The 27956-nt window shown below is 43.9% G+C and overlaps 1 protein-coding gene across 4 annotated transcripts in view; it reads left to right on the forward strand.

Annotated features, from left to right (window-relative positions):
- Window positions 1-27591, forward strand: part of SENP2 (SUMO specific peptidase 2) — a 50874-nt gene extending 23283 nt beyond the window's left edge. For 3 of the 4 annotated variants that reach the window (XM_073360299.1, XM_073360300.1, XM_073360298.1), the window contains exons 6-17: window positions 1215-1371; window positions 2877-2980; window positions 5206-5300; window positions 7770-7827; window positions 17931-17994; window positions 20615-20770; window positions 22159-22290; window positions 22754-22957; window positions 23082-23161; window positions 24127-24211; window positions 26138-26233; window positions 26864-27591. In XM_073360299.1, coding sequence (XP_073216400.1) covers window positions 1215-1371; window positions 2877-2980; window positions 5206-5300; window positions 7770-7827; window positions 17931-17994; window positions 20615-20770; window positions 22159-22290; window positions 22754-22957; window positions 23082-23161; window positions 24127-24211; window positions 26138-26233; window positions 26864-26926 — 1294 coding nt within the window. In that variant the 3' untranslated portion in view covers window positions 26927-27591. The remainder of the gene's footprint in view (window positions 1-1214; window positions 1372-2876; window positions 2981-5205; window positions 5301-7769; window positions 7828-17930; window positions 17995-20614; window positions 20771-22158; window positions 22291-22753; window positions 22958-23081; window positions 23162-24126; window positions 24212-26137; window positions 26234-26863) is intronic. The other variant, XM_073360301.1, reaches the window with a different exon arrangement.
- The last annotated feature ends 365 nt before the right edge of the window (window positions 27592-27956 follow it).

The following is a 27956-nucleotide window of genomic DNA, read 5'->3' on the forward strand; positions in this document are numbered from 1 at the left end:
AACCAGATTGGATAGTGTCCTCGCTGTATTCCTATATAAGATGATGCTCGTTCTATGGTATTGATCCCCCTGTTACACTATAGTGTCCCTGTGAGTTGTTCTTACTGTGGGAGTAGGCCCCAAGCCAGTACCGAAGCCAATGACATCTATGCTCAAATGGATTGAGAGTTTTCTGAATTGGCTCAGGATTTTTATTACAATGGGCTTCTCTCAGCTAGTGGTGCTCAACTCTTTCAGCTGCATGACCTGTATCCTGGTCATGGTATTTAGTGCTAAAGAGGGAATTGTGCTGCTTTTAAGATGGTTTACAATAGGAAGTTTAGCCCTTCCCACTCCAGGGCTAGAGTGAGACTCCTACAGCTCCTGGCCCTCAGCCCTCTTATCGGGCCAGCTGTGGCCTGCTTGGGGCGTGGCCACAGCTGTGGCTGCTTCCCCCAATCAGCCTAACTTTTCCCAGCCGCAACCCTCTCCAGGGCTGCTTTTACTATTGGCTCCTCCAGGCAGCCTTCTCCCAGGGCTGTTTTAACCCCTTCAGGGCTGAACCGGGGTGACCACCCCGCTACAATCGGCATGAAAACCTTTAATGGTAAAGAGGAAAATTCCTAAGGCGGCTATTGTGAATGTGGGGTGCGGGTGGAGACTCCACCAATTATGTGAAAAGAGCTCTCTTCTGTGAGGTGTCAGCTGTATGGCATACTTGTAACTATATCCCCCAAAATACCTCAGTGGCATATTGGAACATTGCTTTGGGTAGTTGACGTTCAGCTACACTATAATAGGGTTTAATGAAAGAAGCATATGAGAAAATTAAAGGTACAGGGCTATCTGAAGAAGTAGGAAACACTATTTTGGGGGGGGAGGCATGGCAAAGGAGAAAACATGATCTGACAGAGCTCACAGTTCCTGGAGCATCTGGTTTAGCCTGCAGCGTGTGCATGTAATTGAGCTTAAAATGGTATGTTGTAAATGGTCTATTTAGTCAGTGTGCATGTCTTAGTCATCATAAGAGAGAGTTCTTGGATCTCTCTATCAAGTAGTGGTTTGACCTGATTTTTCCACCTGACTGAAAGGCATTCAGAACATCCATATATCCTTATGAAGCTTAAGTCTCTGCCGTCAACAGTGCATGTATTTACAAAAATGTTCTGAGATGTAATTTGACTCAAGAAGGTTTAGGTTTTAGTGGTTAATAGTGTAATAGCTCCTTTTAACAGAAACCTCTGCAACACAAGGATGAGTAGCAAACAGCATACCAAATCCATTCCAGAAGGCTCTTTGCCACGGAGATTGCCTGGTCAGGAGAACATGTCAGGAGCCACCACTTCAGATGCTGGCAAGCTGGTGAGGAGGCCTCACTGTACTGTGGAAGAGGTGAGTCCAGATACAGTCAGCTTTTGAAATAGGGTCCACTCATTTTTGTTGTCACTTCTGAGTTTATATAATGGGGAGACCTCTGAGTATTGAGATGGCAAGATGTGAAATTGGATACAGTGAAAATTGGTTTTTTGAAGCAGCATGATAGTCTTGAGCTGAGAAAGTGCCTTGCAGTGAGACTTAAAGCTCAATCTATTTGGATGATCAAAAAACATGATAGAGAGGTGATTTCAGAGTAGAAGTATCTTTATGGGGGAAAACGCTAACTACTAAAAGGTTCTTCAGTGGAGAAAAGCATAACAGGAACCAATGGCTGGAAAACGAAGCCAAAGTCAAATTAGAACTAATTCAGAAATATTTTAAGTCAAGGTGATTAACTATGGGAACAAACTACCATGGAAAGTTGAGGATTCTCTATCTCTTAAAGTCTTCAGATCCAGTCTGGATGCCTTTTTGGAAGATGCTTTTGCCAAACAAGTTATTGGGCTTAATGCAGGGGTAACTGGGTAAAACTTAATGGGCTGTGATGTATGGGAGGTCAGACTAGATCTGATGGTCCCTTCTGGCATTAGACACTATGAAAAGTGTTGAGGGACGTGATCGTTCCCCTCTATTCGACATTGGTGAGGTCTCATCTGGAGTACTGTGTCCAGTTTTGGGCCCCACACTACAAGAAGGATGTGGAAAAATTGTAGAGAGTCCAGCGAAGGGCAACAAAAATGATTAGGGGTCTGGAACACATGAGTTATGAGGAGAGGCTGAGGGAACTGGGATTGTTTAGTCTGCAGAAGAGAAGAATGAGGGGGGATTTGATAGCTGCTTTCAACTACCTGAGAGGTGGTTCCAGAGAGGATGGTTCTAGACTCTTCTCAGTGGTAGAAGAGGACAGGACAAGGAGTAATGGTCTCAAGTTGCAGTGGGGGAGGTTTAGGTTGGATATTAGGAAAAACTTTTTCACTAGGAGGGTGGTGAAACACTGGAATGCGTTACCTAGGGAGGTGGTAGAATCTCCTTCCTTAGAAGTTTTTAAGGTCAGGCTTGACAAAGCCCTGGCTGGGATGATTTAATTGGGGATTGGTCCTGCTTTGAGCAGGGGGTTGGACTAGATGACCTCCTGAGGTCCCTTCCAACCCTGATATTCTATGGAAAGTGGTGTTTTTGGTGGGGTGGGAGCTCACCAATAGTGGATTCCACTTTCTCTCAACTCTAGTGAACGTGGCAGTTCCACAACTGGAAATGGTAATAAGGGGGTAGATATTTGTTTATCATTGACTTACCTTCATCTGAATGTGATAGACAGTAGAAAGCTGCTGAAAACTGGGATAAGGATGAAAATTATACTCCATGCTATAATGAGCATGAGCCAGTTTTCAACTTAGCAGCTTTGGTCATGTGAGTCCTGCGTAAATAGGACTAAAGATAAACTTCACACACTGTAACAACTGTGTAGTATGCATTAAATTTAATTACAAACTTCACTTTTTCTTGATTTTCCCTCTTAGGGTGTACAAAGAGAAGAGAGAGAAAAGTACAAACTACTATTGGAACTAGTAAAGGAAAAATATCCTAGAAACTGCTCCACTCCCAAAGCTGTAAACCATTGCAAGTAATTTCACGTTGTATTCCAGCCTTTTTACTAGTAACAGTGACTTCTCTTGAGAGGCAAGGAGGGACATCAAGTCACTCTTTTAATGGGCACTCTGGTGGTGGTTGTTGGCAACATTGGATCAATTTGTTGCAATCCACAGAACTCTGTTGATATGATCCAGGACAGATGCTTTGGAACAGACCTTTAAACCTTTTGAAATGCATGCAGTTGTGTATACTAAAGTTATCTGTGGCCTTTTATTTAACCCCCCCCCCCCCCCCGAATATTTAGCAGAAGTGTACAAAAGATGAAGAATCACAAGTTGTTGTGGGTCTTTCTTCTCCTCCTACCTCTTTTCTGCTTCCTATGTTGTTTCTGCACTAGGAAACTTCCTGCCCCTTTCTGAGCACAAGTGCCTCCAGGGATGTAATTTCTACAACGAAATCCTATATTAAGTGCTATATGACAGTGTAGTTGGATTTGGGGACTTATTTTCCCTTCCACTGAATGCTTTTTATGACTCTTATGCTGCTGATGTGGAATAGACATATGCTGTGAAGGAGCTAATGTTTTGTCTTAACACAGCCTGTTCTGAGGCCTAACTATAGTTTAATGAGTACGTGATCTCTTCCGACTTCATAAGAAATTGTCAGTTTATAGTTTTACAATTTTTCAATCTGTGGTAAGGCCAAAAGACCATGGCAATCATGCATACATACAGAGCTGAAATTCTTGAAGGTGACCTGCAAAGGAAGGAAAACTTGTTTGTGCCTCTGTGTTGTATGAAGACCTTGAGAGGTTTATAAAGAGAGGTTCCTTTTCTCAACAGAAACTCAGGTTTTGTCTGCCTGCTTTTCTGGAATGCTGAGGCTGTCTGGGAGCTAAGGATTTGTCTAAACACAAGCTGTACCATTTAACTGTACTAGTATAGTTAAGTGGTACAGCTTAAGTGGCACATTTCCTAGTGTGGACACGTTTTATAAAGGTATAAATGAGCTTAGACAAGTACAGCTGCTTTCCCTTATGAGAGGGGAAATAAGCTATACCAGTCTAAGTACACTTTATACCCTCAAACTGCATCCACCCTAGGACATGATACAATTTTAACTGGATTAGTAAAAAAATCAAGGAGTACCTTAATGCTCTAGAACTCAGACAACTCTAAGATCACAACAACAAGTCCAAACTTCCTTCTTTCGCTGCCCGGAGAAATGAATATGTATATTGTACAGACAACTGCAGATTAAAAGAAAATAATTGTTTGATTACTTCTGATGTATTTAAATGATACTCCACTATATCATTTGAAATACTGTTTTTGGTACTTAATTCTTGTTCTCTGGACCTCTTTTAACTTCACCAAATGACCAGGCCATTGAAGATGGTCAGAAGTCGTCGTCTTCTTCTTTTTTTCAAATGAGACCATTAGCTTAGGGTATGTCTACACTTAAACCACTACAACGGCACATCTGCAGTGCTTGCAGCATAGATACTATCTACACTGATGGGAGAAGTCCTCCCATCAGTGTAAGCAAGTCACCTCCCTGTTGACCTACCACTGTCTACACTGGGGTTAGGTCAGCATAGCAATCTCTCTCGGGGTGGGGGTGGATTTTTTTTCACACCCCGAGAGATGTGTTTGTGCTGATTTAAGTTCCCAATGTCGATCAGCCCTTAGAAAGAAGAGTTAAAGGACCCAGTCAAGGTTTATGCAGGGCATAACGAAAACATCTTGTCATACAAAATGAAACAGAATGGCTACTCAATAAAATTAATACTAAGCCTGTTTAAAAGAGATACTATTTCATATACTATGTAAATAGCCTGTAGAATTTGCTGTCTAACAAAATCAAATTCTGTGCACACACGCCCCCCCCCACAAAAAAATTAAAAAGTAGACATTCATTTTGGCGTAGTGAAAGGTAATTATGCATCAGGATGTAAACGTTGCACAATTAACTAGTTGCTTTTCTACTGTGTGTGTGTGTGTGTGTGTGTGTGTGTAAGCATTGCTGGAGCAGGAATATTTCCATTAATGCATCAATAGGCCAATTCTAGGTTACCAAATTCTGTTGCTTTAACAGTGATCGCTTCTAGCATTCGGTACCACATGGTTGTGTAGGAGCTAAATCCATTACTTTAGTGGATTTGCATACGGTGGTGATAGATAGGATATGTATGGGCTCCTTTGAAAGAAATTCTGACACTTTTCTACTTTTTTTCTAAATCTTGCTGTACCAAAGTTCTCAAGGTTGCCTCAAGGAGCCAATGAAGACTGGTGGCCACGTGGAAGAAAGATATGGAGTGAGAGTGCCTCCATTTGTGACACCAAGGAATGGTAAGTGCGGATAGACATCAAGTCGGGCTTATTCTACTCAGCGAGTCTTTTAAATGAATGAGAGTTAAGTTTGTAATAGTGAAGTTGCAAAGGTTGAGACTGGTACCTTAATTGTGCCTTTCTGCATGTATTAAGTCTAATTACACCAGACTTGTATATATGCAATGCATTAGCCTTTAATAGTCCCATCATGTCATATATAAATGCATGTAAAAATATGGAAGCATCCATGTTAGAAAGTTGTTACAATTCTGTTTGCTATTACTATAAAAGCTGTTACTTCTGTTTATCTGTCTTCCTGTACAGAACAGCTTGTCTAACAAGTTGAAAGACATAATACTTAACTTTAAGGCCATTGTACTATGCGGGGGTTGGCCAATTAAAATTGTCGCCTTAGGAGGGGTCGGTGGGATGTTGCCCAGGCTGTACTCAGTAAGGGTGGTGAAATGCTGACCTCCAGTGAGGAGATCGTCGAGAGATGGAAGGAGCACTTTGAGAAACTCCTCAACCTGATGGAACAAGATTAGTACTGGCAGTTGGGTCCTGAAGATTATCCATCAGGGATACTCCATACAGTTTCTTTCCTCCTTTTCTCACAAACCCTGTTTCCAGTCGTCGTCCTGGGACCACTCACTAATTGATTTTTCATCAGGAGGTGACAGTGCATCCCACCTCAGTACTAAGAGCGGGGTTCTACTCCCCATATTTCCTAATTCTCCAAAAAGATGGTGGGTGGAGACCCATCCTGGACTTTCAACAACTCAACATCTTTATCAGCTGAAATTCAGGATGATTATTTCGCAAGGGATGTGGTTCGCGTCTCTCGTCATGAAGGACATATATTTACATGTGGATGTTCACCCATCCCACAAGAAGTTCCTGTGTTTCATGGTGGGAGAGGAACACTACCAGTTTTGGATCCTCCCCATTGGACTCACTACAGCACCCAGAGTATTCAGAAAAGTTTTCTTTGAGGTGGCAGCCCAGGTGAGGCACCAGGGCTACATGGTGTTCCCATACCTGGTAGGCCGATCTTGTCAGGAAGTCATGTCAGTGGCTGGATCTCTTCAGTAACTTCTTGCTATCGTAGGCATTTTGTATAAATGAAGAAAAGTCCGTTTTGTCACCCACAAGGACAACGAGATTTATAGGAGTACAGCTGAACTTAGTCTCTGCAAGAGCATTTCTCCCTGCAGATGGATTTCGTGTGATGAGCAACCTGATTTCCCACATCATCCATGAAGTATGGGGCACCAATGTGTCTCACTGTCAGGCCACGTGGGTGCATGTACCTATGTGATGCCATTCACCAGACTCTGCTTGTGTCTGCAAACTTGTCTCCACTAGATTAGCAGCCAAACTGGGACTGCATCGACTCCAAATGACTGTTCCTGCCAGAGTTCTCACCTCCCTCTCCTGGTGAGGACTTTTTCAGCCCTCCCATATCAGGATTGTTTCTGAGTTCCACATAAATCAGACAATATGCTTGCTTGTATTTTTCCTGAAACCCCTCGCTTATTCTGAAGACAAGAGACTTCACTCCCTTGATATCAGGTGTGCTCTGGCATTCTACCTGCAAAGAACCAAACCCATTAGAAAATCTGACTCTTTATTGCCATAGCAGAGCGATCGTGTGGGTAAGCCATATCCTCCCAGAGGATTTCTAAAGTGGGTTTTGAGATGCATCTTAGAATGCTACAAAATATGGGGGAAAAAAAAAATTCCTGTTCGGGGGGCATTACAGCTCCCTCCACACGAGCACAAGCTGCCTCCACAGCATCCCTATCAGATGTTCCTCTGCAGGTCCCTTGCAGGGCACCAACTTAGAGTTCTGTCCACATGTTCATGACATGCTACTCTCTAGTCCAAGCAGTAACTGCAGATGCAGCTGTAGGAATGGCAGTTCTACAGGCATCTCTGCTGCCACCTTCCTTGCACCCTTTTCTAGTCTGAACACTGTTTACCAGTCGCCCATGTGTGGAATATACATGGGGACCAGCACTCTAAGAAGAAATGGCGGTTACTTACTGTAACTGGAGGCTCTTTAAGATGTGTGGTCTCTATCCGTATTCTACCACCTACCCTCCATCCTCTCAGCTATGGATCTGGTTCGATTTCGGTAAGAAGAGAAACTGGAGAGGTGTTGACCCACACTGCCTTTTATGCCCTCGATCGGGAGCATGAGGGGAGCTACAGACACCAGTTTGAAGAATTTCTGGACTCTGGTGCATGCATACTCACATGTGGTCCCTATCTGCATTCCACACCTCAAAAAACCTTCAGTTACAGTGAGTAACCTCCATTTCTCTGGGTATGATCTTCAACAAGCTTATCTGTTAGCTCTGCAACTTTATGTTGGTGATTGGCTAATCAGAAAGTCATTTACAGTATAACTGGCAAATCTAGTTTTGAACCTAATTAGTTGATTTTTGTTTTCAATTCATACTTTCTCCTCCTCCTTCCATACAGGTATCAGAGGTGCTGAAACTTGGGGCCCACTCTGGTCTCGGAGAAGTGATGTGAGCAGGTACAAAATCTCTCCTAATTACGTTCATCCATGTTCAGCTTCCTGTGTTTGGCTTCCAACTTCCTGGTATTTTTATGTTAATATCTGTGAGTGGGGGGGAATAAAAGTTCATGTGCATCACCTGCAGATACTGAGGAGAAACCTCTTTGGAGGGACTTAGTAAATTATGGAACACAGCCAAGTAATGGGCATCTTGTGCAGGATGGGCCACACTATCATACTGACGACACACAACTGCATCATAGTCTTGGAGGGAGGGGAATTAAAGTGGGACATTTGGATAGCAGGGTAAGGGACAGTTGTAGCTCTAGAAAGTGAGGAAAGCAGTGCCCAGCTAGCAGTCAAGGCTTTTAGTACTAGGGAAGGAATGTCTCTCTTGTATGAGTAGGGTTAGAGACGTATGTAAATAGCTGTTTGGGAGGAGGAAGCATAAACTCTCACTGGTTCCCACTCTGATCTACAGAAATCCTATTGCATGGTATTAGATATTACCTCACCCACCTTGTCTGTCTTTTATTGGACCAACTTCTGCTAGTGAGAGACACAAGCATTCGAGACGCACGGAGTTCTGGGAAAGGTGGTACTTGCATTACAGCTAAATGCAAGATGGAACAGATTGCTTAGCATAAGGTAGAGTGGCCTGTTAACACCTCTGCAGTCATTGGACAAAGGGTCGGGGCTAGCAGGTAACAGGTTGTTGTCGTAATAAGCCATAAATCCAGTGTTCGGGCCATGATTTTTAGTGTCTAGCAGAATTATGAATTTAAGCTCCCAGGCTCGTTTTTTGAAAGTGTTGTGCGCGGGCTTCCTTTGAGGATGAGGACTGCTAGGTCAGATATAGAGTGATCACTTTATGAAAAGTGTTCACCCACAGGTGATCGGTGGTTATTGTCTTTTTTTATAATTTTCATGTGTGACTTCCGCCACAACTTCAACATCCACCACCTGCTCTTTAAACTCTTTCTGGAGTGCTTCCATACTAATAGCAACTTCTTGGACACCACAATCAGCTTCAACAATGGAACCTTACAGACCACGATACGCAAGAAATACATGGATCGCCACCTCTACCTTCGTAGATCCAGTAACCACCCCAAACACACCCAGAAATCTGTTACCTACAGCCAGGCACTCAGGTACCACAGAATATGCTCTGAGGAGAAAGTCTGGAATATACACCTTAACTCAATCAAAACCGCCTTCACCAAACAAGGACACTCCAGCAGAGAAGTAGATTGCATCATGGAACTGGACACCAGTTTATTCTGAGAGAACCTGCTTCAACACAGATATAAAACCTCCTCTGACCGCAGATCCCTAGTTGTCACCTACTGTCCCCCATTGGAACGAGTATGCAATATCCTCAGAATACAACCTAGACTCAATGGGAACCTCATCCTGAAAGATCTTTTCTGAATCTCCACTTCTGGCCTTCAAACAACCCCTGAGCTTCTCCAAGCTCATAATCGGAAGCAAGCTCCCCACAGACCAACACACCCCAACCCACCAGGGCAACACCAGACCTTGACAGAAACAGACGCAAAACCTACGGACATCTCCACTGCTACAATGATGAACACCTCCCACAGCACACCTTGGATCCTACACAGGCCTATCATAATGTGGCATACCTAATCTAATGCATTAAATGCCCCAATAACAATGTGGATGAAAGCAGACAAATCACTATGCTCTTGAATGAACTCACGCAGGAAATTTTATAAAGGACAAAAACATCCTATTACCTGTGGCTGAAGATAACCGCCATACTGGATCAAACCAGTGGTCCATCTAGCCCAGTATCCTGTCTTCTGAAGCATGTGGCATTGGCCACTGTCAGAAGGAATGAATAGAACAGCCAATCATTTGAGTGATCCATCCTCTGTCGCATCCACTCCCAGCTCCTGGCAGAGAAAGGCTGGGAACATTCAGAGCATGCTGTTGCATCCCTGACAATCCTGGCTAATAGTTGTTGATGGACCTATCCTCCAGGAACTTTATCTAGTTCTTTTTTAACCCTGTTACAGTTTTGGCCTTCACAACATCCCCTGGCAACAAGTTCCACAGGTTGACTGTGCGTTGTGTAAAGAAGTACTTCCGTTTGTTTTAAACCTGCTGCCTATTAATTTCACTGGGTGACCCCCTAGTTCTTGTTATGTAAAGGGGTAAATAACATTTCCTTATTCACTTTCTTCATACCAGTTGAGATTTTATAGACCTCCATCATATTCCCTCTTAGTGATCACCTTTCCAAGTTTAAAAAACTGGGACTTCTCATCTTTCCTCATATGGAAGGTGTTCCATATCCCTAATCATTTTTGTAGCCCTTTTCGGAATCTTTTCCAGTTCTAATATAGATCTTTTTTTTTCTCTCTCTCTCTGAGATGGGGCAGCCAGATCTGCATGCAGTATTCAAGATGTGAGCGTACCATGGATTTTTATAAAGGCATTATGATATTTTCTGTTTTATCTATCCTTTTTTCTAATGGTTCCTAACATTGTTAGCTTTTTTGATTGCTACTGCACATTGAACAGATGTTTTTAGAGAACTATCCACAATGACTCCAAGAGCCTTTTTGAGTGGTAACAGCTAATTTAGACCATTTTGTACATATAGTTGGGATTTTCCATTGTGTATTGGCATTTATTGACATTTGAATGTCACCTGCCATTTTGTTTCCAACTCACCCAGTTTTGTGCGATCCTTTTGTAATACTTCGCAGTCTGCTTTTGAGTAATATTGTATAAATTCCAGATAGTTGTCTACAATTTTTGCCACTTTGCTGTTTACCCCCTTTTCGAGATCACTTATAAATACGTTGAACAGCGCTGGTCCCAGTACAGATCACTGGGGGGACACCACTATTCACTTTCCATTCTGAAAAATTGACCATTTATTCCTGCCCTTTATTTTCTGTCTTTTATCCAGTTAATGATCTAAGGGTATGTCTACACTACAAAATTAGGTCAAATTTATAGAAGTCAGTTTTTTTAGAAATAGGTTTTATATATTCGAGTGTGTGTCCTCCCACAGAAAATGCTCTAAGTGCATTAAGTGAATTAACTCGGCGGAGCGCTTCCACAGTACCGAGGCAAGCGTCGACTTCCAGAGTGGTGCTCTGTGGGTAGCTATCCCACAGTTCCCGCAGTCTCCGCTGCCCATTGGAATTCTGGGTTGAGATCCCAATGCCTGATGGGGCTAAAACATTGCTGCCGGTGGTTCTGGGTACATATCGTCAGGCCCCCATTCCCTCGCTCCATGAAAGCAAGGGCAGACAATCGTTTCGTGCCTTTTTTCCTGAGTTACCTGTGCAGACGCCATACCATGGCAAGCATGGAGTCCGCTCAGGTAACCGTCACCGTATGTCTCCTGGGTGCTGGCAGATGCGGTACTGCATTGCTACACAGTAGCAGCAACCCCTTGCCTTGTGGCAGCAGATGGTACAATATGACTGGTAGCAGTCATCGTCATGTCCGAGGTGCTCCTGGCCACGTTGGCCAGGAGCGCCTGGGCAGACATGGGCGCAGGGTCTAAATTTGGAGTGACTTGACCAGGTCATTCTCTTTAATCCTGCAGTCAGTCCTATTGAACCATCTTATGGTGAGCAGGCAGGCGATACAGATTGCTAGCAGTCCTATTGCATCATCTTCTGCCAGGCAGCCATGAGATGTGGATGGCATGCTGTCCTTCTGCACCGTCTGCTGCCAGCCAAAGATGTAAAAGATAGATGGAGTGTATCAAAACAAGAAATAGACCAGATTTGTTTTGTACTCATTTGCTTCCCCCCCTCCCCTGTCTAGGGGACTCATTCCTCTGGGTCACACTGCAGTCACTCACAGGGAAGGTGCAGCGAAGTAAATCTAGCCATGTATCAATCAGAGGCCAGACTAACCACCTTGTTCCAATAAGAACAATAACTTAGGTGCACCATTTCTTATTGGAACCCTCCGTGAAGTCCTGCCTGAAATACTCCTTTGATTTTAACTCCCTGAAGCCAACCCTGTAAGCCGTGTCGTCAGTCACCCCTCCCTCCGTCAGAGCAACGGCAGACAATCGTTCCGTGCCTTTTTTCTGAGCGGACGCCATACAAAGGCAAGCATGGAGGCCGCTCAGCTCACTTTGGCAATTAGGAGCACATTAAATACCACACGCATTATCCAGTAGTATATGCAGCACCAGAACCTGGCAGAGCGATACTGGGCGAGTAGGTGACGTCAGCGCGGTCACGTGAGTGATCAGGACATGGACACAGATTTCTCTGAAAGCATGGCCCTGCCAATGCATGCATCATGGTGCTAATGGGGCAGGTTCATGCTGTGGAACGCCGATTCTGGGCTCGGGAAACAAGCACAGACTGGTGGGACTGCATAGTGTTGCAGGTCTGGGACGATTCCCAGTGGCTGCGAAACTTTCGCATGCATAAGGGCACTTTCATGGAACTTTGTGACTTGTTTTCCCCTGCCCTGAAGCGCATGAATACCAAGATGAGAGTAGCCCTCACAGTTGAGAAGCGAGTGGCGATAGCCCTGTGGAAGCTTGCAACGCCAGACAGCTACCGGTCAGTTGGGAATCAATTAGAAGTGGGCAAATCTACTGTGGGGGCTGCTGTGATGCAAGTAGCCCACGCAATCAAAGATCTGCTGATATCAAGGGTAGTGACCCTGGGAAATGTGCAGGTCATAGTGGATGGCTTTGCTGCAATGGGATTCCCTAACTGTGGTGGGGCCATAGACGGAACCCATATCCCTATCTTGGCACCGGAGCACCAAGCCGGCGAGTACATAAACCGCAAGGGGTACTTTTCGATAGTGCTGCAAGCTCTGGTGGATCACAAGGGACGTTTCACCAACATCACCGTGGGATGGCCAGGAAAGGTACATGACGCTCGCATCTTCAGGAACTCTGGACTGTTTCAAAAGCTGCAGGAAGGGACTTTATTCCCAGACCAGAAAATAACTGTTGGGGATGTTGAAATGCCTATAGTTATCCTTGGGGACCCAGCCTACCCCTTAATGCCATGGCTCATGAAGCCATACACAGGCAGCCTGGACGGTAGTCAGGAGCTGTTCAACTACAGGCTGAGCAAGTGCAGAATGGTGGTAGAATGTGCATTTGGACGTTTAAAGGTGCGCTGGCGCAGTTTACTGACTCGCTTAGACCTCAGCGAAACCAATATTGCCACTTATTACTGCTTGCTGTGTGCTCCACAATATCTGTGAGAGTAAGGGGGAGACATTTATGGCAGGGTGGGAGGTTGAGGCAAATCGCCTGGCTGCTGGTTACGCGCAGCCAGACACCAGGGCGGTTAGAAGAGCACAGGAGGGCGTGGTACGCATCAGAGAAGCTTTGAAAACCAGTTTCATGACTGGCCAGGCTACGGTGTGAAAGTTCTTTGTTTCTCCTTGATGAAACCCCCCACTCCTTGGTTCACTCTGCTTCCCTGTAAGCTAACCACCCTCCCCCCTCCCTTCGATCACCGCTTGCAGAGGCAATAAAGTCATTGTTGCTTCACATTCATGCATTCTTTATTCATTCATCACACAAATAGGGGGATGACTACCAAGGTAGCCCAGGAGGGGTAGTGGAGGAGGGAGGGAAAATGTCACACAGCACTTTAAAAGTTTACAACTTTAAAATTTATTGAATGCCAGCCTTCTGTTTTTTGGGCAGTCCTCTGTGGCGGAGTGGCTGGTTGGCCGGAGGCCCCCCACCACATTCTTGGGTGTCTGGGTGTGGAGGCTATGGAACTTGGGGAGGAGGGCGGTCGGTTACAGAGGGCTGTAGTGGCAGTCTGTGCTCCAGCTGCCTTTGCTGCAGCTCAACCATACACTGGAGCATACTGGTTTGATCCTCCAGCAGCCTCAGCATTGAATCCTGCCTCCTCTCATCACGCTGCCGCCACATTTCAGCTTCAGCCCTGTCTTCAGCACCCACTTACTCTCTTCAGCCACCTCACCTCCCGGTCATTTTGTGCTTTCCTGCACTCTGACATTTGCCTCCACGCATTCGTCTGTGCTCTGTCAGTGTGAGAGGACAGCATGAGCTCAGAGAACATTTCATCACGAGTGCGTTTTTTTTTTTTTCTTTCTAATCTTCACTAGCCTCTGGGAAGGAGAAGATCCTGTGATCATTGAAACACATGCAGCTGGTGGAGGAAAAAAAAAGGGACAGCGGTATTTAAAAAGACACATTTTATAAAACAGTGGCTACACTCTTTCAGGGTAAACCTTGCTGTTAACATTACATACATAGCACATGTGCTTTCGTTACAAGGTCGCATTTTGCCTCCCCCCACCGCGTGGCTACCCCCTCAACCCTCCCCCCTCCCCGTGGCTAACAGCGGGGAACATTTCTGTTCAGCCGCAGGCAAACAGCCCAGCAGGAATGCACCCTATTTCAACCAGGTGACCATGAATAATATCTCACTCTCCTGAGGATAACACAGAGAGATAAAGAACGATGTTGTTTGAACGCAAGCAAACATGTACAACAAAGCATTGCACTGTAATGATTCCTGAGTACATGTTACTGGCCTGGAGTGGTAAAGTGTCCTACCATGAAGGACGCAATAAGGCTGCCCTCCACAGAAACCTTTGCAAAGGCTTTGGGAGTACATCCAGGAGAGCCGCGAATGCCAGGGCAAAGTAATCCTTTCACATGCTTGCTTTTAAACCATGTATAGTATTTTAAAAGGTACACTCACCGGAGGTCCCTTCTCCGCCTGCCGGGTCCAGGAGGCGGCCTTGGGTGGGTTTGGGGGGTACGGGCTCCAGGTCCAGGGTGAGAAACAGTTCCTGGCTGTCGGGGAAAACCGGTTTCTCCGCTTGCTTGCTGTGAGCTATCTACATCATCATCTTCTTCATCCCCAAAACCTGCTTCCGTGTTGCCTCCATCTCCATTGAAGGAGTCAAACAACACAGCTGGGGTAGCGGTGGCTGAACCCCCCTAAAATGGCATGCAGCTCATCATAGAAGTGGCATGTTTGGGGCTCTGACCCGGAGCGGCCGTTCGCCCCTCCGGTTTTCTGGTAGGCTTGCCTCAGCTCCTTAAGTTTCACGCGGCACTGCTTCGGATCCTGTTATGGCCTCTGTCCTTCATGCCCTGGGAGATTTTGACAAAGGTTTTAGCATTTCGAAAACTGGAACGGAGTTCTGATAGCACGGATTTCTCTCCCCATACAGCGATCAGATCCCGTACCTCCCTTCAGTCCATGCTGGAGCTCTTTTGCCATTCTGAGACTCCATCATGGTCACCTCTGCTGATGAGCTCTGCATGGTCACTTGCAGCTTGCCACGCTGGCTAAACAGGAAATGAGATTCAAAAGTTCGCAGTTCTTTTCCTGTCTACCTGGCCAGTGCATCTGAGTTGAGAGTGCTGTCCAGAGCAGTCACAATGGAGCACTCTGGGATAGCTCCCGGAGGCCAATACCGTCTGATTGTGTCCACAGTACCCCAAATTCGACCCAGCAAGGCTGATTTAAGTGCTAATCCACTTGTCAGGGTGGAGTACAGAAATCGATTTTAAGAGCCCTTTAAGTCGAAATAAAGGGCTTCATCGTGTGGACGGGTGCAGGTTTACATCGATTTAACGCTGCTAAATTCGACCTAAAGTCCTAGTGTAGACCAGGGCTATGAGAGGATCTTCCCCCTTTTCCTATGACTGCTTACTTTGCTTAAGAGCTTTGGTGAGGGACCTTGTCAAAGGCCTTCTGAAAGTCCAATTCACTGTATACACTGGATCACTCTCTTTTCCATATGTTTGACCCCCTCAAAGAATTCTAGTAGATTGGTGAGGCATGATTTCCCTTTACAAAGCCATATTGACTCTTCCCCAACGCATTGTGTTCATCTATGTGTCTGATAATTCTGTTTTACTATAGTTTCAACCAATTTGCCTGGTACAGAAGTTAGGCTTACGAGCTGGTAATTGCCAGGGATCGCCTCTGGAACTGTTTTAAAAAAATTGGCATCATAATAGGTAGACTCCAGTCATTTGGTGCAGAATGAGATTTAAGTGACTGATTACATATCACAGTTTAGTAGTTCTGCAATTTTACAAAGTAAGGTATTTCCAGCAGAGAGAGGGGGAAGTATTATTACCATTATACAAGACACTGATGAGACCTCATCTGGAATACTTTGTGCAACTTTGGTCTCCCTTGTTTAAAAAAAGATTAATTCAAACTGGAACAGGTGCAGAGAAGGTCTACGAGGATCAGAAGAATGCAGAACTTACCTTATTAGAGGAGACATAAGGAGCTTGGCTTGTTTAATCTAATCAAAAGAAAACTGAGTAGAGATATGATTGCTCTCTAAAAATACATCCGAGGGATAAATACCAGGGAAGGAGAGGAGTTATTTAAGTTAAGGGCCAATGTCGGTACAAGAACAAATGGATATAAACTGGCTATCCAAAAAAGGTTATGCTTGAAATGAGACCAGTTTCTGACCATCAGAGGAGTGAAGTTCTGGAACAGCCTTCAAAGGAGAGCAGTCGGGGGGGGAAAAATCCCAACTGGTTTCAAGACTGAGCTTGATAAGTTTATGCAGGGAATGGTATGATGGGACTGCCTACAATGGCATGTGGACCATCTGCGACTGCTAGTAGTACATATCTTCAATGAGACACTAGATGGGAATGGCTCTGAATTACTATAGAGAATTCTTGCCCAGCTGTCTGACTGGTGGGTCTCACCCACATGCTTGGGGTCTAACTGATTGCCGTATCTGAGGTCAGAAAGGAATTTTTCCCCAGGTCAGATTGGCAGAAACCTTGGGGAGGGGGGAGGTGCCTTCTTCTAGAGTGAGGGTTGACCTGCTGGTTTGAACTTGAGTAAATGGTGGATTCTCTGTAACTTGCAGTCTTTAAATCATGATTTGAGGACTTCAGTAATTCGGCGAGAGGCTATGAGCATATTTCAGGAGTAGATGGGTGAGGTTCTGCGGCCTGCAATATGCAGGAGGTCAGACTAGATCAAGATGGTCCCTTCTGGCCTTAGTCTATGAATCTGAGTGGCTGTTTAAATAGAAGTCTTCTGTTTGTACACCTTGTGCTATAAAAGTACAAAGCTGTACTTTCTATAAAACATCTGGGGTACCTAACCTGGATATTTACTGTCTTATCACACTAGATTGAATTTGTCTTCTAATGTACAGTGGGTTTAGGATCCAATACAAGTCTTATTATCTATGGTTCCCTTTTTTTAAAAAAAGAGAGACTTGGATCAAAAAGAAACACGAGAACTTTTTCGTTTTGGAGCATTTATATTGATAGAAGTAAAACCTGTCCGTCTATAATTCCTTGCACAGTAACATGCTGCACTTCGGATGCTGTATGGTTTTCAAGGGTAAGCGTCTTCTGGTAAGGATAGCAGCTCCCCTTGCAATCGTATAAGAGTCAAGTGAACTTACTCTATCCACCCACCTTAAGACCATGTCTGCACTACAGTGGCACAAGTCTGATGCTGTGGCTGTGCTGCGTTAGCACTGTACTGTTAGATGCTTCCTACTTTGACAGAAAAACCTCTTCTGTCAATGTAGGTAATCCACCTCTCCAAGAGACAGTGCTAGGTCAACAGAAGCATTCTTCCATCAACCCAGTTGGATCTATAGTGAGGTTAAGATTGACCTAACTCTCATACAGGGAGTGAAATTTTTTTCAGACTTGTAACTAGGTTGGCCTAACTATCTGGATGCATACCCGTCAGGTAAACTAGTGCTTTCTTTTCATGAGGAATTTTTCATTTATATTATAAAAGACTTTACAATTCATGATTGTCGTGCATTGTATCTTAACTTTTTAAGCTGCATCTTGTATCCTTATTTTAGCCATGCTTTGGTACTAGCCTCAGTCCCCTACTTTTGATGGGTATTTCCAGATTTCCTTCCCTTCGTCTTTCCCTTCTTCCTCACCTGCATCCCCTCAAAGTATTGATGCTAGAGAATGGGTCAAGTTAAACTCTTGTTCTTTTTGCACATTAGCCAGATTCCAACCCCCCAGAGAGCATTTCCCAACCCTCCCCACACAGCCCTGACTCCTTACCCCAAAGGTAACTTACTAAGTAAATATAAGTTGTGAAACTCTGCCTGTTTTTGTCTCTAAGATCTCAGATTTCAGCGGAAAACTCACAAGAGCCTGAAATGACACTTGAGCAGAAAAATGAAAGGGTAAGTTTGGAAGCTCCAGCTTTTTTCCTCTTTTGACACATGTGATATCCTATAACTAAACTGTGCATTCAACTCTAACTGTGCACTTCCGTACTTGAGCATATCATTGAACAATGTGCTTAATCTAGTGGCATATGGCTTTTGTGGTAGTGTGGTCTTTCTGTGACTTACAGAAGATAGTGATGGTGGAAGACCCCTTGTGATTCTGGGCTGTGGTCAGTATGCTGCATCTGCTCAGTTTCTCTTCTGTCCATCTTGGAAGCTGATGGGCAAACCCTCAAACATGCAGCATTTATTGGAGTTTATCCACATCACTATAGGGTACACTATTGCATCATCAGTCCTTTCTAAATAGATTTTGCTTTGCTTGCCTGGGTTCTCCCTCCCTCTCCTCCCCTCCCCCCCCCCCCCCCGACTCTTGTCTCTGAGATTTGCCTTGGTGCCACAGTTCAATATCCAGTTTGTAAACCAGGTAAACTTTTTTCTAACTACTAAGATTCTTTCAGGGTTGTTGCATTTTTAACTACATTTTAATTTTCATTTTTCTAAACTAGAAATACAACATCCACTCTGCTTTATATACAGTTGTCTGTGTTCACCTGTATTTCACTTGCTGCACAGGTGGGAAGATGGGTGTGTCTAAAATCTATTTTTTAAATAGGCTAAGATGGGATATCAGAAAAACTTACACTGTCTAAAACTTAGAGAAGTACCAAGCTTGGATACAAAACTGTCTTTATTGTCCAATATCCAGCCTATGTGGGATACTCAGACTTTAAAAAAAAACAAACAAAAAAACCCACACAAAAACCAAATCACCTTTGTAGCCCTTTACAGTGGCAAAGAACCTCCCAAACATAAACTGATGCTATAGATCTCCACCCTAGTAGACTTTTGATAATCTCATAAACAAACTAGAGAAATATAGCCTAGATGAATCTTCTAAAGGTGGGTGTGCAACTGGTTGGAAAACTGTACTCAGAGTAGTTACCAATGGCTCACAGTCAAGCTGGAAGGACATATTGATTGGGGTCTTGCAGGGATGTATCCTGCTTCCAGTTCTGTTAAATATCTTCATAGATGATCTGGATAATGGCAGAGAGAGAACACTTCTATACAATTTGCAGACAATACCAAGTTGGGAGGGGTTGGAAGTGCTTTGAAGGACAGGATTATAATTCAGAATGATCTTGGCAAACTAGAGAAATGGTCTGAAATAGGATGAAATTGAATTAGGACAAATGCACAGTACTGTGCTTAGGAAGGAATAATCAATTGCACAAATACAAAATGGAAAATGACTTCCTAGGAGGAAGTCCTGCAGAAAAGGCTTTGAGGGTTATGGGGGATCACAAACTAAGAGTCCACTACATAATACTTTTGCAGAAAAAAAACTGCTAATATCTCAGAATAACTGGGTGGAGTGTTGTAAGCAAAACATAAGTAATTCTGCTGTACTCAGCACTGATAAGGCCTCAGTTGGAGTACTGTGTCCAATTCTGGCACCACACTTTGAGAAATGTGGAAACTCCAGAGGAGAGCAACAAAAATGATTAAAGGTCTAGAAAACATGACCTACAAGGAAAGATTGGAAAAATTTGATATGTTTAGTCTGCAGAAAAGCATATTCTACATATTCTTCAAGTATGTAGAAGGTTGTTACAAAGAGGAGGGTGATAAATGATCCTCCGTATCCACTGAGGACAGGACAAGAAGTAATGGTCTTAAATTGCAGCAAGAGAGATTTGTTAGACATTAGGAAAAACTTCCAAAATTTAAGGTAATGGTAGTTAAGCACCAGAACAAATGTACCTATGGAGGATATGTAATATCCATCATTGGGGGTTTTAAAGAACAGGTTAGACAAACACCTGTCAGATGGATACTTAATCCTGCCTCAGAGGAGGGGACTGGGCTAGAATGACCTATTGAGGTCCCTTCCACTCATACATTTCTGTGATTGTCTTCCTGAGTCTGAAAATGGCCTGAAACACTTTCCTCTCACCCACTTAACTGCAGTGGGCTATTAGCGCTAAATCCTAACAACTTCAGTCTAAAGCAGCAGTTCTCAAACTGTGCATCAGGACCCCAGAGTGGGTTGCAACCCTGTTTTAATGTGGTAGCCAGGGCTGGCTTAGACTTGCTGGTGCCTGGGGCCAAAGCCCGAGCCCCACGGTCTGGGGCTTCAGCCTTGGGCAGTGGGGCTGAGATTGCAGGCCCCCTGTCTGGGGTTGAAGCCCTTGGGCTTTGGCTTCTCCCCCTGCCCCAAAGTGGCAGGGATCAAGCAGGCACAGGCATCAATCCCCAGTCTTCCCCCTCCTGGGGTTGTATAGTACTTTCTTGTCAGAAGGAGATGGTGGTGCAATGAAGTTTGAGAACCCCTGGTCTAAAGCATTTGAAAATTGGCACATTTAATGGAAGTGTGCTCAGTCCTAGCAATACCTCACCTGACTCCTAATGAGAGCTAGACTGAGTGTTTAATTCTATTAGTGTGGTGTCTGATGGTCGTGAGTATTTGCTGAGTGCTTTCACTTGATATTTGAACAAGACTGTCACATTATGCCCTGCAACAAATCATAACTTCCTGGTTACATGCTATTGAGCTTCCTTTTGTGCACAGAGATGGCTGGAGGCTGACCTGTCAAAGGAGGTGTCAGTTCGGTTATGCCTGGGCAGTAGGAGCTCTGCTGTAGCCAGAAGGCCAGCTGCAGTTCTGAAAGAACAGAAGTGCCCAGGCCCAGAGAAGAGCACAGAGCATCTTCCTGAGCTCACAGAGGTACCGTGCCTTTTTTGGCTTTCTGGTTTGGAGAGGTGAACTAATGGAGGGAATCATTTGGGCACAAAAAACCTACAAAAAAAGCCCATCTGACATTAGCTAATGTACTAACCATGTTCAAAAGGGATCAGGGATTCTAGGTGCCCCTTCTTAAGTGAATTTTGTCTGCTAGTTGTACCTTCTAAACACTTGGAATCAGGCCATTCTTGCCAATCCGCTAACATCTGATTTGCAGGGAGCTAGCAAAACAAATGGCTGCTTTTCTCATTCCTTTATAAACTACCTGATTACTTACTTTCTGTGCATACCTTGGTAGATCCTACAATAGAGGAGACAAGGGCATTTTCCTTACTTGTTAGCTCAGCTCAATCAAAAATAGAATTAATTTATTTTTTGGTCCACAGATCAAAATCCCTTTTCTACCAGCAGTGAAACTAAACATTACTTAGACTTCTCTCTGCATCCATGACCATTCTAACAGTGTGTAAGATCAGATACAGACTTCCTAACTGTCAACATGGCCTCCAGTACAGCCACTATAATGTTCCCTTTCATTCCCACTCAGATATGTCTGGGGGAATTAGGTTAGTCTTGTGTTGGGCTCCAAAGGTCACCAAATCTAGACTCTTGTAAACTAAAGGTGAGAAATGAGTTTGAGCTGAGAATGTCCTGCTATCAGCCCCAATCCAATTAAACCAAGTGGTGGTTGGCTGACTTCTGGTGATCACAAGGGCTACAATATTGCAAGGGGGACAGGTGGTTTTCTCTTTGAAACTATCTTTTTATTGTCCTTTCTTCCGCTGTGCTCTGTTGTCTGCTGATGTGCATGTTCTGCGTTTTTCTATTTCTGCATGCTACCTATTTCTTATTCTGACTTAACTGCATTGATTGACTGTGAAACACTTGCAGTACTGGTTTTAGTGTTTATTGAATTATCTCAAGCCTCTTAAACTCCCATTATCCCTTTTAATCCTTAAGAAAATGATTGAACTTCCAAACCAGAGCCAGTGTAAACATACCCATGGTTCTGAGCTGGGGTAATCTGATAAATCAAAATGACTTAAGCTATTTTAAATGGTGCTTCAAAATGTAACCATCCAAGTAAATATCATGAAGTGCAGGCATCTGTGTGTAGAACCTTAATGTACAAACTTAACAGGAAAAGCTACTAAAGCTAACAATCCTCCGCTCTAAAACTAACACTGGTATTCTTGCCCCCCCCGGTGGCACTGTAGGGTCAAGCTCTTCCTCCTTTAGCAGGCTTAATCCTCTACTGGATTTCACTTAAATACTTTTTTCAACTTAGTATGATGCACCAGTTGGCCTGCTCAGCATACACCCTAGTTCAGGACTTTCTCGCTAGTCACATTGTGAATTGCTCATTTCAGGACATGGAAAGAGAAATCACTAATGCATTAGGCCATGGCCAGGAGGGTGAGATCTTGAGCAGCGCCTTTAAATTAAAGGTCACCCGTGGGGATATCCAGACGTTGAGGAACCATCACTGGCTCAACGATGAGGTAAAATTAATCCAGTAGGAATGTTTGTTTGTTTTGTGTTCTGCATGCATATGTATTAAAATGTGCCCCCAACTTTCTGACATTTTAGCTGCTGACAGGCCTAATTTTCTGATCCACGCCTCAGTTCCTACAGGAATATCCATAGGGTTCTGAAAGCTGGGCCTTTAAGAGGGAACAATACTCCTGAAAATATCTCTATCCCTATATTATGCTGCTTTCAAGAGTTAGCAGTAACTTAAGATCAGATTTGACTTTGGGGAGTGGGTGAAATAACAAGTGTTTTTTAACACAGGACTCGAAGGAAGGAAGTTAGTACAGGAGTCTTAGAACTTGAGTTGAAGTCAGTGTGGTCTTTTAGACTGAAAATTCTGAAGAGTCCAGCAGATAAAATCTGTTTAACTTTAACAGACAAATATGAGTGTGTCTCCTTCACTCTCTGAACTCTACTCTCTCTATTATATAGGTAATTAATTTCTACATGAATCTTCTGGTGGAGAGAAATAAGCAGCAGGGATTTCCAGTGCTTCATGCTTTCAGTACTTTCTTCTACCCCAAACTAATTTCTGGGAGTTACCAGGCAGTAAAAAGATGGACCAAAGGTGTGGATCTCTTCAAGCAAGACCTCATCTTTGTGCCCATTCACCTGAGGGTACACTGGGGATTAGTGGTGAGTCAAATTGGCCCATCTTTGGAGTTGGAAGGGAAAGGAAAAACCTAGAAAAGGCTTGCTCTGTAGGCAGCAGGGAGTCTTTGCTATGGCTGTTGCACCAATGCCTGTCTTTCAATAACAGGTAATAGATGTCAGAAGAAAGACCATCAAATACTTTGACTCGATGGGACAAAGAGGCCACAGTATCTGTGAGATTTTGCTGTAAGTAGATGCTTAGTGAATATATTACTGCATTTCACACACAGTGGAAGGATTTTCCACAATCACTCACTGGAAAATGTGATTTACATAGCAAAGACTTACCCCGTAATGGACAAGAATCTCTTCCCAAACTAGTCACTGCCAGTAATGTGCAAATTGTAACATCATCCAGCTGTTAATTATATTCTGTCCTTCCAGAGACATTTGAGTATGTCTTATGAATGAACCATCATTGAGTGACCCGTTAAAGCTCTCATGCAAATAGAAAGACAAAGTCCATTCCTCTTTAAGAACATTAACCTCAACACACTTCATAGGACCTGAACTCCTTCCTAGGGGATATTGACATCCTCTATTACCAGTGACAGATCCCTTACTTTCTAGCTCTTCTACCTTTTTTTTGCAGCTCTTAAGTAACCCACCAAATTACATTGCACACATAATCCTCTTGTATGCTCTATTGGAGATATTTGAGTTAATTTTTATGTAAATAATAATCCTCCTTTCAGTATGTTGAGTGAATGCTGTAGTTCGTTTGGCACTGACTCTTCTATTACACCAATACTCATGTTTCATGTTACATAAAATCACCCTGTACTTCCCCTTCTTCCCTTCCCCACCTCTGTTGGAGATTAACTTCTGAGGTAAGGGTCTATGTGAATCGCTACCAGTCTCTCATGGGCCTCACTTTTTCTGGCAATGCCATGGCTGCAGCATTACCTGTAAAGTCTCTAACTTCTGATCTAAAATCTCTTAAGTAATGTGAATAGTTCTTAAACAAATGTGGGTTTACCTTCAGCATGGTATGATTATATCCTATAATCCTCCTTCCTGGTACTTCGGGTCATTGGTGCATAATTAGTGAAGACCTTGTCAGGCAACTTTACAGACTATTGGCCTAAAATATGAAGACATTTGTTTAGAAAAGTCTGATACCTCTTTTTTGTTTTGTTTTTGTTGAACAGCCAATATCTTCAGGAAGAAAGCAAAACCAAGAGGAACCTAGATATTGATCCTTCAGAGTGGACACTTTACAGCATGAAATCACATGTATGTGAACAGAGTGTTTTGAGTCTGATCCATGTACTGTAGCCCAAAACCATAAAAGCCTTCAAGAGAAACAATTCTAAGTTTTGAATGACTGTTTGTGGGCTTTCTCTAGTGCCCATAATACAGCAGCCCAAACTGGATACCGAAACAATGTTGTGATGGTCTCTTTAGCAGTGTCTTCTTTACTTGACTGGCCTTGTCTCTGCTTCTTTCCTGACTCCGTTTAGATGTGAAAAAAATGCTAGCAATCTGGAGTGGACTGGAGTCCTTGGAACATCCATCCAGCTTTCTTCCTTTGGTCCAACAAGCTGGTGCTATGTCCAAGAAAAATATCTAATGTGTCTCTCAAACTCCATTATTCCTTACTAGGACAAAGGCCATGTCGAGACTAGCACTTATGTCAGCAAAACTTTTATTGCTCAATGGTGTGTGGGTTGCGGGGGGGAGAACCCTTCCTATAGTGACATTAGTTTTGCTGGCATAAGTACTGGTGTGCACAGCGCTGTCAGTGGGAGATGCTCTCCTGCTGACATAGCTCCCGCCTCTCGTTGAGCTGGTTTTATGTCGTCGCCGGGAGAGCTCTCTTCCTTTGGCATTAAGCGGCTACACGAGCACTCTGACTGCAGCACAGCTGTATCAGTAGAGCAGTGCCAGTGTAAGCTTGTAAGTGTAGACATGGCCTTTACCTTCATTCTTTTAAGGCATAGGCTGATGCGTGAAAGATGTCAACGATTCCTGTACAGGAACTATGTACAGTAGTTGATCTTTTGTACATGGACTAACTGTATTTCTTGGACTGCAGCTGTGAATCTGGCTTTGAACTTTTGGTGATTTATTAGGGTTAGGATAGTGGTGCAAATTAAAAAAAAAAAATGATGGTAGGTAGCTTTTTATGTGCTGTTTGAGAGACTCCTCTTTCCTCCTACAAAGAGTGTTTCAAATTACTGCTCTTGTCCACGCTCAACCTAGAGTCTTCTCAAAGTCTCTGTTCTGTCATGGTCTCCAAATAGCTTTGTCTGTAGAGTTCCTCCACCCCTCACTGTGTCACCATCTAGATTGGGTTCAGAAGAAGAAACAAAAAATTGAAGGTGTTGAGGGGGGAGGAGGCCACAGCCTCACATAGAACATGCCCTGCCTGTTGTGAGCGGGAATTGCTCTTCCCCAGTTCTCAGAGCTTTGCAGGGGCTTTGTCACATTCAGTTAAGAGGAACTCTTCGGATGCCTGTGGAGCTGTGAACTCCAGCTGCAGGTGAATAGCTCCTGTTGCTTTGTGCTCAGGCAGTAGTAATTCATGTAATAGATCCCACGTGTTAGTCCTTCCCTGGGTAGTTGGAGTTGTCTTGCCCTGGGTCACTGGAGAACAAGCTGACATTGACCGTTCTGATTTGTAGTCAGTACCTTGTGGGGAGGGAATTAAAGGTCAGAGCTAAATTCTCTTGCATGCAACTTCCACTAGGATCAATGAGAGCTGTTCATGTATTGTCAAAGGCAAAACTTGTCCTTTTAGTAGCTCTCATTGTACAGAATGGGAATTCCCTCCTCCCCTCCATCACTTGCAGGAAGCACTAACTCAGGCGTGAGGGAATCTATATTCTTTCTAGTAAGCAGTGTTAAAAGCCCCACTGGGGCCCATTGTACACACGTAGGTAAAGGCATCCTGGGCCTGGAAAGTGTGCATTCTGAAGATTTGACAGGTGAAGGACAGGGATGCTCTCTACCAGCAAATGGAACATGGTGCAGCTGTAGTTGTGTGGTTTGGGAGGAGGTGTTAAAGCTTATTTCCTGGAGTGGAGGACACAAGTGGCTCATTAAAATGCTGATACACAGTACTGAAGATAATGCATTGCATATCTCATAAGAAGAAAGGCATCTTTAAAGCAAGGTGAAGGGACTAACATGCAACCTTCTCCCACTGCTCACTTGTAGGAAATTCCACAGCAGCTGAATGGAAGTGACTGCGGGATGTTTACCTGTAAATATGCAGACTATATCTCCAGAGACAAACCAATCACTTTCACTCAGGTGAGCAAAGCTCTCAAAACTGACCTGTGGCGCATCCAGGCTTTGTGCATGTTTTCCCTGTAATCTGACTCCTCTAGTTAAATTGTAAGCTCATCCCTCACTAGTTACGCAACACCTACCCCCATGGGCCCTGATCTTGGCTAGTGCCTCCAAGTGCTACTGTCTGTACTGACAAGTGAGCCCTCCCAGCCCTGTGAGCTGCATTCCCTGCCTTTGCTTATGTCCATTTGCCAAACATCATGTCTCAGTCCTCCGGTGCAGGGGGCTGGAGCTGTTTGTGATAGTAGGCTTGACCTTCGTGATGGTATCTTCAAGGCTCCTTTCCAAATAGCTTTTTCACAGGTTAAAATATTGGCTGTTTTCAGCTGCATTGGGCTTTTCTTAAAGGACGTGCAGATTCTGTCATGACATTCACATTTTTCATTAAAGTCAGCATTTGCCAGAGCATTTCATTTTCTGTGCCTTAGTGTAGGGCAAAGTTGTGGTATCAAATAACCATTGCATGGGAACTGTGGCAAATGTTGAACACTGACTGTTCTGGTCAGTGCCTACAGAATGTGGGCAAATATGCTTATTCTGACACCCTTTACTCTGGTTTAGTGTTTAATAGAGGGTTGTTTTTTCTTTTAGCACCACATGCCTCATTTCCGCAAAAAGATGGTATGGGAGATACTTCATCAACAGCTGCTGTGACCCCAGACTGAGAGATACTCGGTGATACTATGATCTACCACGTAGTAACAATTAGTTCTGAGCTTAACTAATTTGTTTGAATGCCTTATTTCAAAAGGTACCTGGGCTAACAGCTTCCTCTCATAGGAGTAGGCTGTAAAGCTGTGGTTTTGTCCACTCCAGAGAATTACATTTGTTTGGAATATGCTAACGCATCCTAACCGCAAAGCAAAGAGATCTCTGCAGCCTCTGAGCTGTGACTCCTAAGGGACTGGAGTGGAGGGTTAAGAGCAGATCCCAAACAAACTGCATCAGTTCATGTTGCTGAAGACTGGCAACTTCTAGTGCTTCACTGCAACCATTGGAACTGTGGCGCAAACTCTGGCTGGTGCACGGAAGTATCCTATGCAACTGTAGAACAGTCACTGTCTGAAATCACCTTCACAGGGACGACGTGTTTAGCTACTGGTTCCAGGAGAGGTTTGCTCTGCTTCTGGACTATAGAAGACTCCACTTGATTCCTAAAACTGGATTTGTAAAGACCCTAGGAGCAAGGCATTTATGTTTTGATTTGTAACAAATCCATAGTGAAGCCCCTGTAGTGGGGTTCAGTATTTGTTTCAGGAGATTGTCCCATGTGAAAATGAATATTTATTTTTCTTTATTAAAATGAAAGTGTGCTGTAACTTATGGAAGGGTTCTTTTCTGAACTAAAACCTGCAGGAAGAGAACCAGAGTAAATTTTTCAGTTTCTTTTTAAAAATATTTTCGCATAGGAAAGAAAGTGAGCTGGAAACTAAAACATGAATGTGATGTTCCGTTAGGAGGTCTGGAAGAGTTTAAGATGAAGAATATAAGAATTGAGGTGGCTGAATACCCTGTGTCAGCAGTGGTCTTTAAATTATTCAGCAGGGGTTGAATGTTAAAAGCAGGGAGGAAGAGATGAGGGATGAGAGGAAGAATGGCCCAGTGGTTAAGGTATTAACCTGAGACTTGAGAGGCTGGGTTCAGTTCCTCACTTGCCACAGCCTCCTTCAAACAGGACTACATC

Source organism: Lepidochelys kempii, chromosome 9 (genome assembly GCF_965140265.1).
Source record: "Lepidochelys kempii isolate rLepKem1 chromosome 9, rLepKem1.hap2, whole genome shotgun sequence".
Classification (NCBI taxonomy): Eukaryota; Metazoa; Chordata; order Testudines; family Cheloniidae; genus Lepidochelys; species Lepidochelys kempii.